General features: G+C 35.5%; 1 protein-coding gene across 1 annotated transcript; it reads right to left on the bottom strand.

Annotated features, from left to right (window-relative positions):
* Positions 1 to 4,890: 4,890 nt before the first annotated feature.
* On the bottom strand, positions 4,891 to 12,956 carry TPI (triosephosphate isomerase). The gene is made up of 9 exons (XM_088968614.1): positions 12,844 to 12,956; positions 12,127 to 12,202; positions 10,738 to 10,861; positions 10,138 to 10,222; positions 9,551 to 9,683; positions 8,746 to 8,840; positions 5,992 to 6,070; positions 5,328 to 5,410; positions 4,891 to 5,134 (listed from the first exon to the last, which is right to left on the bottom strand). Exons 1-9 carry the CDS (start codon positions 12,880 to 12,882, stop codon positions 5,087 to 5,089), a joined length of 762 nt encoding a protein of 253 aa, XP_088824740.1. The 5' UTR covers positions 12,883 to 12,956; the 3' UTR covers positions 4,891 to 5,086.
* Between the last annotated feature and the right edge of the window lie 402 nt (positions 12,957 to 13,358).

The following is a 13,358-nucleotide window of genomic DNA, read 5'->3' as shown; positions in this document are numbered from 1 at the left end:
GCTGTGCTGTGCGAGAGGAAAGGGTCCTCAACCCAATAGCTACATGGAGTGAGTTGGGTTTGGGCCAAACCGACTAAACAACTATATTATCAACCAGACCAGCTAAGCTATAATCATGAACTTTGACTTCCTTATACGGAAATTACCGAAGCAATGCTAAAATAAAGTATAAAATAGTAATTAATTAATCATTTTTATTTGTAAACTTCTATTTTTGTAGTACTATCGACTATATTCTACTTCTATAGTCTTCTATACATGGCAGAGTTGGCAATGTAGATGTAGAACCACCATGTCAAAAGTCAAACGTGATGAAACAGATCAGTACCATTAATCAGGTAGACCTATCTTTGTGGGAATAATGTAGTACGGCGTCATGGGAATGGGATATCAAGTTGACCACTAAACGTCACGAGATAGGAGATACCTTAGCCGGGTTAGCGGGCAGCCCATCATTGATTGCATGCGTAACATCTGTTAGTCCATGACTCCATGTCTCTGCAATTGCAAACCTCCGACTTCCAAGTTCCAATCCGACTCCCCTACACTACTTGGTCTTAGTGTCATGTCATGGTGTGAAGAAAAGAAATCGAGAAAGCCAGCTTAATTGCTTGGGCTTGCCCGAGACGGCTCGAGAGTCGAGATAGCCGGGGGAATCAGCGAGCGAGTCGTTGCGCCGGGTGCTCCCCAACCCTGCTGTCTAGACTTCAGAGCCTTTCGGGACCAGAGTCACTGGACGGTTCACGGCTCACGATTGGCGAATGGCGACTGCAAGTTGCAACTTGCAAGCAATAAAAGAAACGTAATAAATATTAAAATAATAAATATTCTACTTTTTTTTATTAGAATAAATATTTTAGTTGGAGAGTAGGTTTTAGGTAGTGGAATTGTAATCAAGATTAAGAATAATAAGACCACTTATAATTACTAATAAGCTACTAATATTAGCGGTGATCATGGGCCGGCCCAGGCCGGGCTTTGCCTTCATAACAATAGGCTTAGGCTAAGTCTGGGTCTAGCCTGGCTTGCATTATGGGCCTAAAAATATAAGCCCATGCTCAGCCTTACATAGGCTCAAGCAGGGTCGAGCCAAGGTTTCGGGTCTAATTTGTATTTCAGTTTTAAAATTAAACAATTGTACTTTTTTTTTCACTTATTGTCATGGAGACCATAGTAACCTGTAAGAAACTTTAAACTTAATATCAAGATAAAAGCTTCTAACATAAAAGAAAAATAATTATACCTTGTAATTTATAAGTTTCAATTGGTCATTAATATCCTAAAAATGATAATTTTAACAAATCAATTCTATCGACAAAAAAATCAACCTATAACCTATAATATCTATTAAAAAATAACCATCTATTGTCATGTAATATCCATAAAAGAACTTTAAACATCTCTGTAAGGAGCTCCATCTTCCATTCAACTCCTATAAATAAAAAGTGAAATAAAATATTGCAAATAGTTTCAATTTTACCCAAAACTTGCAACCATTCTAAACTTCAGGTTTATTTTCATCAATGGGTCTTTATCACTAGAAGATTCGTCTTTTGGTGAGAGAGAGAGAGAGAGAGAGATTGGGTGTGGTAGTGGTTTTGTGAAATTGGTGAGAGAGAGTCAAGAAGATTAGTGTTTAGTAATTTCTATATTTCATTAAGTACTATATTAGAATTTGGTAAGATCTAAGACCGTAGGGTTAAAATCTATAATCTCCTACAAATCTCTAATAATCTCTATTTAATATATAAAACATCAATTATCAAATATTTTTTAATAACATATATAAAGATAGGTCAGGCCTAAAAAATTAGGCCCAAGCCCAGCCCTAAATTTTGTGGGCCAAGGCTTGGGCTGGGCCTTAACAAAAAAACCTAGGCCCAAACCCGGATTTTCCGAGCCAGGCCGTGCCTGGCTGAAATTATCACCCCTAACTACAATGGCCTAAAAAGCGAAAGGTGAAATATAAAAACCTCCCCAATGTTTTTATTTTAACAAAACCTTCCCTCTCTACTTTTTGAAAAAAAATATGCAGTGTGACCCACAAGTGAAAGAATACCATATGTTAGCTACAAATACAAGTTAAAGATATTTTGAGGGTATTTTAATAAATTTATATCTGAATGGATAGACAAAATAGTAAACTTGATGTTTTCAAAACACAAACACATTAGGTTTAACATTTTCTGTCTAGCACAATGAAAGGGGGGTGTATGTAAATGTGTATTTACAGGAGAAATAAGGGAGGCTTTTATGATTGTTAAAAAACTTAAGAGTGGTCTTTATATTTTGCCATAATGTTATCAGGAACTTCCGCACTCACGTTTATTCTTTGATTATTGTTTGTTTTAGCGAAAAATAGATTATTCTTATTTATTTATTACAAAATCTAAGGATAATTTAGAAATGAAAATTTTAACCAAAATTTCAATCATTTTGGTTCAAACCAATTGAGTGGTTGTAGAATATGTGCATTTTAAGGCAAAAATCAAAAGCAGGGCAGGGATCTCACTGCCTTTGCGTTTGGGTTCCTGATTGATATATTGGAAATTGGATTACAAAAATCTTATAGGTAAATAGACATTAAAGACATCCGATTCAGTCCTCATGAAACTGTGTTCACAGTGTGAAGACACTTTTGTGAGTACTGAATCTGGTCGCCTTTTAGAGTGTTCACACGGTTTTTGCTTTTCAGGAGATCCAGGGTCCACTAGGCCAAGTCCTCGCCCCAAATTTCCACAGCTTTCAAACATCACAAAAAAGATACAAGACAAGATACCCGATGATATCTGGATAAAATGTTGGGTGGGTGTAAATAAAGGACTTGTCTCAGAGTCTCACATGTATGCAGATGTTGTTAGGCTATGTTTGGTTTGAAGGAAAAAGGTAGGAAAAGAAAGAGAAAGATAGGAAAACCAATACAAGGTTTTTAAAGGTTTCCTACTTTTTTCCTTCAAACCAAATATAGCATTAAGATAAGGGATGGGGTGATCACTGAACAACCAACCAAACATTCATGGTAGATAACACATTTCATTTCACCCTGGTCTATGGGCTAGGTTTACATTGGTCGGAAGTGGAGCCCATATTACATTGCCAATGAATGGGCTGGCTTCCGTGCTTGGGGGTGTGGATTGGAGGAGACTTTTTCTTGTCTTCATTGAAGGGAAGAACGAAGAAAATATGACCAACTGGCCACGTGGAAACTCAATGACTCATCTAAGACCTCTGACTGTGATACTCATATCTTTGTAGAAAGCAGAAACAATCAACTATTTACTACACTTTGCTAGAGTAACAGAGGAAAACAGGGTTGTGTTGGGTCGGCCTAAGCGGATCATGATATTATTACTGCCTGTGATTTTTTAACACCCACAGGATGCATGCAGGGTAAAAGAGTCAAGAAAAAAGGATTTCTAATTTCTATTATTCTATATTCTTGTGGATGGACCAAGTCAAAGTCAAGCGGATGAAGTGGACCCTATCCATTATTTTAGTTTCAACCCTTTTCTTAATATTGATTTTTGCCATGAGTCATGAAAACGCTCCTGCACTACTGTGCCAGAAATCAAGAAAATAAAAAATAAAAAACGCGAAACAAACAAGAGTACAATTTAGCGTGGGTGGTTTAGCAATTTGCCATGAAAATCACTATGAATTTAACTATAGACACTATACAGTCCAAACCAACAGATGAGTTTTTATATCACCAGGTTTCTCAACGTTGAATATCTCAATTCAAAGTACAATTCAGTTATTAAATAATTAGGGGTGTCAATGGTATTCAAAAATATGATTTGAGTTTAAGATTTGATATAATTGAATTGAATTTGGATAATTCGAATATCTAATCGGATTCGAATTTGGATATGACCTAATTTGATTTGATAAATATTGGAATTCGACTGATTATTTAATTTATATATATAATATATAAAATATTTAAATATTTTATATAATTTATAATAATTAAATTACATAAATAATTTATATATTTATATACTCTATATAAATAAATAAAATGTTTATATTATATATTTATTAATTATTTAAAATAATTAATTAGTCAAATTTGAATCAAATCAAATATTCGAATATTTAATCAAATTTAAATTCAAATATTAATTTTTAATATTTATTAAATATCGAATTTTCTAATTGAATTCGAATTCATATAGTCTGATTTAATTCGAATTCGAATCGATGGAATAAGGGTTCTGTGTATGAAACCACCTTTCATTAACAGCACATGAACGATAAAAGAATACTTCCATATATTAGTTGAGGAAAAAACTTTGACTGTTTGGGAGCTTCCTGCACATGAACGATAAAAGAATACTTCCAGTGGATATTCTTTTAGTCAAAAGACAAACTAGGTACCAAATGGAGTAACAGCATATCAGCCCCTGCTGTTTTTTTTATTAACAGCCAAAGTTTCCAGGTAAGAAAGGCAGTGGCGAGGCTATGATACAGGGGTGCTTATAAGGCTCGAAGGAGTATAAATATAAATATGTAGAACGCAAAACCTTGTATTTTGTATATATTTGCACAGTATATATTTGTACTTCTCCTTTTAGCTGGATATCAAAGTAGAACTTGGCTTTTTTGATGCTGTTTGTCTCTATTATTTATGGAGTAAAATTTTATCGCTCATTTCCTTGCTTCTCAAAAGTGTTGTAAAGGGGAATGCCTCTATCCCCCATTATGACTTCTGCCATTGCTTGGAAATAATATCAGTTTAGCTCAATTTGAAAAGTTTAACGCCCATTTGTGAAGCAGATGCCACCCTAGACCCTAGTGAATGGAGGTGCCACGGCCAGCCAAGCATAGCGGGGAATAGCAGAAAAATTATCAACATACAAATAAAGAATTGGTAATCTACACCAAAGGTGGAATGGAAAAAAGGATACTCTCCGACTTATTAAAACTCAGAATTCTGCTGTCTTACATCCAGTTTACTTTTAACATACCAGCCATGCTACATAGTAGTGGCTCTCAAAGGTTCCCTTTTAAAGAAGCTACAGCTTGCTGTATTTCTCACCAAACAAAAACTCTCAACCCCTAAATAATGCATGTGATTCCAAGCTCATGCGGTCTTCACAGTGGCTGACTTGATGATGTCAACAAACTCCGGCTGAAAAAAAAAGAGGAAAAATCTTAGCTTGTAATAATAAAGATAAAGAACCAAAACGGAATGACGCAAGGTGGAAGAATTCATCGATATGTGGTCAAATTTGCAGCAAACTTCAGTGAGTAGAAATGTAGAATTCTACCCCGAAAAACAAAAAACAAAGAGTTGATAATCTTTTGACAACAATAGCAATTACCTTTAAAGAAGCTCCACCAACCAAAAATCCATCAACATCAGGTTGTGCAGCCAACTCTTTGCAATTTGCACCGTTTACAGAACCTGAATAGAAATATTAACACTTTTTAAAATGTAAAATTGACATCGTTTAGAAATTAAATCAATTCACAAATTCACTGCTTTTGTATTCCCATTGCTGTTAACATTTTTTGTTGCTATTGAAGCAATATAGTAAAATTCCATTCATTGTTACCAAAAAAAACACTGAAATTAGTTGGCATCAACCTAAATTATACAACAAAGACCATCTCAGACTTGCCACTCAACTCGTCAACTTTGAAGGCACAAATGCTCTCTCTGAGCGCAATCTAAGGATGGCTATGGAAATCACAACTCTGGTTCGTGACATCCATTTTGAGATTGAGACTGATTTAAAGATCCAATGGACTCATATTCCTAGAAGTCGAAATCAAGCAGCTCATTTCTTAGCAAGCAGCCAATGCCCTTTCTATGGGCTGTGGACTACGACCCCAGGCTTTCCAATATGATCTTTTTTTGTATCTATCTCATTTATGTAACCTGGATTCGACTATTGTTAATCCTTCAAATTAAAGTTTTATTTACCAAAAAATAAAAAAACTTGTCAACTTTGCAGTCTCACAAAGCAAATGGAAAACAAATACCTCCATAGATAATCCTGGTTGAGGTAGCAACTTCAGCACCAACATTCGATTGAAGCCATTTCCTTAATTCAGAATGCACCTGTTATACATATAAACACAATTAGTGCAAGAATATGAAATAACTGAATCATTGGAGCAATTTGCAGCAATACTCTCTCCAAGATATTATTAAAACAAATTTAGAGATGAAGCATGTGATGTAGGGAATCTAACACAAGCACAGATAAAATTCTAAGGGTGACTGCAGATCAATTTATAAATGGTCAAATACTTCAGAAATGTGTCACAACCAATTTGTGTCCCCACAACAGGACACATCCTAAATCAACTATCAGAACCTAATCATCGACTGGCAAGAATAGGCCTATAAGATCTCTTAGGTTAGAGAACCACTGTAGAGTTCCCCAATATTAGACATCCATCTCACATGTGCCATATGACTCATTGTTTATTATCTTTGTAGGTGTCTTTGTTGACAAATTACAGAGAAAATGTGAACAAGAATATATAGTTGCAATTCTCTAGGTGATAATCTACATGAATGAAAGTTGTATGATATTCAGGTTGAATACAAGTGGGGCAAATCTTGATAGTTACTTACACATGACCATACAAGATGCTGTCAAACATCAAATTTTTACCATTGGATTTCAAAGCCCTCAAAAAGTTAAAATAGAAAGGACCAATACACATAAATACAATTTTACATGAGAATAGAAGGTTTTCAATAATAGTCCTATGATATTCAGTCATTTGAAGGACATGTGCCAACTGCCAAGTGAGGCTGACAGTAAGTTCCTCTGGATTGCCCATGAGTTCAGGGGCTTACTCACATAAGCTCTATGCCAAGCCTAATCCTAGAGGTTACAAGTTCGTAGTTTAAAATAGAGGATGAATCTATTAGTCAAATCACTTATAGAAAAATCTAAATAACCCAAGAATCTTCCACACCTCAACAAGACTTAGGCCTAAAAGGACCCCTAACTCTCTCCATCATTTATGCCCATTTGAATAAAAAAACCTGTAGGTGTCACAAGCCCTTCTTTATGGGACTATTTAGGTAAAAAATGAAAAAAAAAAGCCATTTGGATGACTATTAATACATGAGCAGAACTGCCACACATGGCTGGGTACAAGTCTGATGTAGACTACAGAAGTGAACGTATAGCCAATCTAGAGGCCCACCATGATACCCAGATGCTTCCACATGCTTAGCATGCTAGAGCTGGACATGATACTTACCACAAAAGTCACTGAATAGTGGATACTGCATGGATACTTCTAAGTTCTAAATGCACTCTATAGCATTAACACTTCTAATATCTATAAAATAGGATGCCTTGACAAGTTATACTAAATATCCGTGCATGTTAGAAACTTAATTAAATTTGATAAATAAATCTTGAGTGATAGCATTTAGCTTTAAAATCTAGATACAGACCAACAGAGCATGAGATATGCACATTTTATGGGATACCAACCCACATCCATGACAGATTTTAAGAAATGGAGTTGTATCCCTGTTTCTCATCCATATATCCATGTCTGTATCTGTACCTAGGCATCATATGAGGCCCATGGCATAGTTTTCAAGGCATATAGGGCCCTAAGCGATTTTGGGCGACAAAAATTTTATAACATAAAAATTTGATTTTTGGCTAGTTTCCTAGTTTTATATACCATTCAGCATGTATGTTAATTGAAAAAATAGCAATTCTCTTTATTAATAACATTAAATTTCCTCTAAAAATGTGGCAAATCATCACATCTAAAAGATAAAAATCCTTTACATATATTAATTTCATTATTTTCAAAGATAATATTACTATAATAAGCATTTAATAGAGCAAATTCATATTAATTAGCAGCTAAAGAAGGTTATTAACTTTATATGCTAAATATTCAAGATGGGAAGTAAAATAGAAAAAAAACAAGAATGGGGTTTCTCTTTTATTTAATTAGAGAGAGAGAGAGAGAATAGAAAAAAAGAACTTTATTATTCTATTCTTTCTTTCCTCTTTCTTTCTTTCTTTTTCTCTTCTCAAAACCCTTTGATCTTTTAAATTTCAATAGTAAAACATTAAAACAAAGTATAATTGATATATAGCATATAATAAAATGTATTAAGACATACATTAATAAGATACAACAATATAAATGATATTATAAAAGGTGCCCGCCTTGTCATTTTTGTTGCCTAGGCGGGCACCTAGTTGCTAAAAGTCGAGGCGTTTGGGCGAGGCGCCCAGCCAAGGGCACCTAGGCAACGCCTTGACAACTATGGCCCATGGATGGTCTGGATCGGCCACATTTAGGAATCCTTTCACAGAGTTGTTTTGATATATTGCAGGTTAGTTATTGGTCTTAAACCCAAAAAAAGCCCGGGTGCCACATAAGAATTTCAGGATCATCTGTTTCTGCTTACTCCTTGCTCAACTTCTTGTCCTTGGTTCACAAACTTATGAGTTATGACCCATGAGACCCCCCCCCCCACCCACCCACACACAAAAAAAAAAAGAAAATAAGAAAAGAAATAACAATGAGTACATCTTAATGAAGATAATAAATGCTAGTTACATGGGCATCCTATTCGGCATGGGCAATTACTCTTTTATGTCTTTTCTTTTTTCCATCAACATCACCATTATCATTATTCAGAAACGGGGATTCAAATTCATTATTTAATGGCTCCTCAGATTATGAATATGAGAATTAGGAAAATTAAGTGTAAACACCAGGAAAATAGCAACTTACTTCCTGAGCTTGAGTAGGGGTTGCAACCTTCCCAGTTCCAATGGCCCATACAGGTTCATAGGCCAAAACAACATTAGCCCAATTGGATACCCGTTCTGTAAGAAAAAAGAAATTAGTATGCAACCACAAAAAAAAAAGACATAAATTTAATATTTATGGAAAGAATGAAAATTTGTTGTTCCCCCATCGGTATGTCACAGACAGTCCTTCCCTATGCATCATGCCCAGACTATCTTATATAAAATGAAGAGACTGGCTTGGCCATCTCATGTTCTCTGTGACTGGGAAATAAGGGGTATTGTTGCCTGAAGACCAAATGATCCAACCAAAATTTCCCCCTTCAAATTTACAATCCAATTAAGCAAATAGAATAACTAAAGGCTTAACATCAATAGGTTTTATCATCTTAAATCTGGAGCAGTCACTACAGCAAACACAAAAAAGGTTCCAGAAAGAAATTAAGAGATGCACATCAAATCCATACAAAAACAGAAGTGGGGGGATAACAGAAATAAGGTATGAACAACCATAATATTGAATAATGGGGGATAGGCCAAAATATTTCCTCAAAACTAGAGAAGGCCTCAATTGATTAATTAAGTATAAACCAAGACAAATATTCACACATAATATTTCTCCAAGATTATTTCTTGTCATAGAAGACACCTAAAGAGCATGCTGATGCCAGACAAGAACCTTCTTCCCAAATGGATTCAAAACCCCAATTAGATCAATAATTTAAAGCAAAGAGAAAAGAAAGTCTGTAAAAGATGTGCAGCTTGTATTGAGCAGGGTATGGGGGCACCTGCTATTGCTTTTGTCTGTGCGGAAACAACATTCAGAGTAGCTCCTGACTCTCGCTGCTCAAGAGTCTCACCAACACAAGCAATCACCTTCAAGCCTTGAGAAAGTGCATAAGCAACCTTGTCTCCAACAAACTGCAACAACATAGACAACATGGAGACAAATGAGTACTCTTGTGTCTAAGAGTTCACAAATACCTTTAGCATATAAGAAACATTGATGAAGCACTGATAGATGGATGAATCCATAGGATTCAAACCAAGGAAAATGTTATAGAAAACCCAACAAAATGGAGTCATGAGACAAAGCTCCAACTCTTGGATTCAAGGAAAAGTTACGCTGCATTAATTTGTTTGGCATATAAAGGTAAAAAGAGTATGTTTTGTTTCCAAGATATACACTCTTTCTACCCCATGCTCATGCATCAGAAAAAACTGTCCTCCTGGACAAATCTGGAGGAGAACAAGAGCTGACAGCCATCTCTTGACCCATACTACTTGGGGGATGTGGTTGTGCTTTTCTGCACCACTGTTCATAAAAAAAAGAGTAGAAAATAGATATTCATAATGCTCATGTACAATAACTTACCTCATTTGATTCATTTAATAATAACCTTCTTTCTGAATGACCAAGAATGACCCAAGGAATATCCAAATTGACAAGCATCTCTGCACTGTTAACAGGAGACATCAAGTCATCGACCTAATGTATGTTAAGAAATTGCAGTACTTGTTCCATAAAAACTCAATACCGATCACTTGGAACAATCTATGGCCATACAATGGGTAGCAGAATTAGACAACTAGTTTAGATGGTGAATCTGAAAGCAAACTGTGTTAAGATATCCAAGTAAAATAAGCACTTAAGCAAACAGAATGCAAACAAATATAATAGTTTTTAGATGTCTATATTGGCTCTATGCATTACAATACAGAAAAAACATGAACACAACATTGCGAAACATATACTGCCTGTCAAATTAGAACCTGAAAATAACGATAGACAGTTCCCATATATAACTGAAGAGTGAACAAAATATAAAACTTACACTAAAATGACACTCTCAAAAAGAAGTGGGTGGATTAGTTAAGGAACATAAAGTTGACACAGCACCACTAAAAAATTATAACCTTAAATAAAAACAGTAATAAATTGCATGCCAGTGATTGCAATTGAACTGAGACATACCTAACCTCACCGGTGAAAGCACCCCCTTTCTTCACCCAACAGTTTTGTGCAGCAACATGGAAGTCAGACCTCAATGAACTTTTTACCAAAGGGAGGAAAACAAATGGAGGGCTTACAACAACCTCTGCAGAAGTAACACATGCCACGTCAACAACTTTAAGGTGTGTATTTTGAAATGCCCCAGCATAAAAACTTAAAAAGCATGCCTTTGTGTGCGCGTACACAGGCATGTGTGTGTATGTTTGAGAGATAGAGAGAAATGACATTCAGAAGTAAATTTGAGCTTGAGGACACTAAAATATTTTGAAAGTATCACAGCTTACTCAAACTAATCTTAGCATTTAGTTAACCCAAAGAGATGAAAATTAACTAAATCTGGGATTGCTGTGTTGAGACAAAACTGAGAGCAATTCCACATGCTTTGCAAGAGAAAGTCTTAACTCCCAAAATATGCACAGTAAACTAATACTTTCTAAAGATAAAGTTCCGGTAATAACATCATTTTCATTACTAGCAACTGCTTCAGGAATTCCGCCACCACTTAGCTTTCTTTTAGAAGATCAAGAAATATTCTTTCCTTTCTACAGATTGCATCACAAAAATGAATTACAAGTAACTAATTAGTTTGTCCTTGACCTTCCAATTATAAAGTTAAAAAAAAGCCCATGTGCTGTCACGTCAACCTTGCTTGAGATCACTAAACAACAGAGCCAAGTGCTAAGTGACAAAAGACATAGTATGAGCAAACTCACTATTTAGTATGTTCTACCCATGATGAATTGATAGACTTAAATATGGATATTCTAAAAGGCAAAATGTAGATAATAAAAGTGAATTTACCCTATTTTTAATCCATATCTACCATACATGTACCTAAAACAATAGAATTTACCACTTGTTGGTAGAAGCCTAAGGTGATATAATCAAGTTTAACTTGAAAGTCAAATATTTCACATACGATGGCTATTTAACCTACATATGATGGAAAATAAAATGGTCTTAGATAACGTAAATAAATCATTTTCTAGTAAGGGCTTTTGACAAAACTAAATATAAACAATAAATGGCAAAAGTAGAGAACTATTTCTTTTCTTTTTTTTTTTTTTGAATTTATTTGAATCTACTGATCTATTAAAACACGTCAAGGATGTCATTTCCCCACTTCTCACATCCTCAAATGCGCACGAATTCAAAGAAATGCTGTTTATTACGCTGGTATGTAAGACTTGCATATTCCAAAATGAACAAAAGTAAAAAAAAAAAAAAACAAAAAGGGTAGAAATTTGCGAAAAGTCTAAAATAGCGAAATGAGACATCAAGAGCTTTGCAGGGGGAAACTGCAAAATAAAATAACCATCAGATAAAAGGAAGGCCATTTCGCCCACTCACCCACAACATCTCCGGACGGTGCCTCCGCTTCATTAAGTGTGGAGACAATCTTCTTCACTTCTTCGGCAGTTCCATTCTGCACAGAGAACTAATTGAAGTTGAGGTCCATAATAAAAAGAAAAAGCAATGACTTTCTTAGAATTTAGATGCAACTCAATTCCAACCACTCATCCGATACAGTGTAATTCACCATCCATGTATTACGAAGTTCTCCAGCCAAGGAATGGTAATAGAGAGTCTATATTTCTAGTGAAGAGCACACGTAATGCTTCCTCGAATAGTATACTGGTAAAGGATAAAAAAATTGAAAACTTTAAAACTTAAGCTTTCATGCTAGAAACATCAGGCAGCGAACACCCAAAAAATCTACAATCACCAGATCTGGAAATACACTTTAAGTACGAGGTCTGGCAAACGGCATTTAACATAATCGCTGTAACTTCACACATGGATTGCTAGATCGGATTCATATGCTGGAATCAAAATCCATAAAACGATAAAAGAGGAAAATGAAAGGGGGAAAGATACAATAATCAAATCCTTTTACGTGCGATCAATGATGCAAATCACAGATCTATCTCAGTAACAAAAGTTATAAACTTGACTAATTTCATTGATTTTCCAGAATTAATGTACATCAAAATAGAATCCGAAGGATGTGATGTATAAGACATAAAAAAGAATGAAAAGATCTAAATGGATCAATGATCAACTTACGCATTTCCAGTTACCACCAACGAAAAACCTTCTGCCCATTTTCGAAGAAAACAAAAGACACGAGGAGTCGAGGGAGAAATGAAGTACACGATAAACAGAGAAAGGTAGAGAGCATCGCTTGGATTATGAGAAGATGAGATATATAGAAAGCGCTGAGTGCATACAAAATTACTATAACACCCCATCTTCTCGGTTTATGTAGTAATAATATGTCTTTATCGCCCTTGTTTAGGATTGGTCCGCGAGGACCGCGACTCACGACTTTGCTAGGAAAAACCATATGGGCTAAGGGGCAATTTTGCCAATGGATACAGCCCGTATTGGGTGTGCCGCGAACGTACACTTGTGAAGAGTGGGATGACGAAGGGCCCGAGCCTGAGGCTCACGGTTTCGACGACTTTTCCATCGGTTTGTGGTTCATTTCATCCACAGACTGTAGCCCACAGGAATAACAGCATTACAAAAGCTGGTGACTTTGGGGAAAGCTCAGCTGTGAGTCACACACATATGTGTTG

This window comes from Nelumbo lutea, chromosome 2, assembly GCF_056320005.1.
Source record: "Nelumbo lutea isolate HS-2025 chromosome 2, American lotus-T2T, whole genome shotgun sequence".
NCBI lineage: Eukaryota > Viridiplantae > Streptophyta > Magnoliopsida > Proteales > Nelumbonaceae > Nelumbo > Nelumbo lutea.
This window is presented reverse-complemented; position numbering and strand designations above follow the sequence as displayed.

Excerpts from the sequence above, each read along its gene's own strand:
- TPI (XM_088968614.1), bottom strand. The coding sequence starts at position 12,882 with ATGGGCAGAAGGTTTTTCGTTGGTGGTAACTGGAAATGC. Across the intron at positions 8,841-9,550 it reads ACAGACAAAAGCAATAGCAG|AACGGGTATCCAATTGGGCT; the intron begins GTGCCCCCATAC and ends TTTTTCTTACAG. Across the intron at positions 6,071-8,745 it reads CCCCTACTCAAGCTCAGGAA|GTGCATTCTGAATTAAGGAA; the intron begins GTAAGTTGCTAT and ends TATGTATAACAG.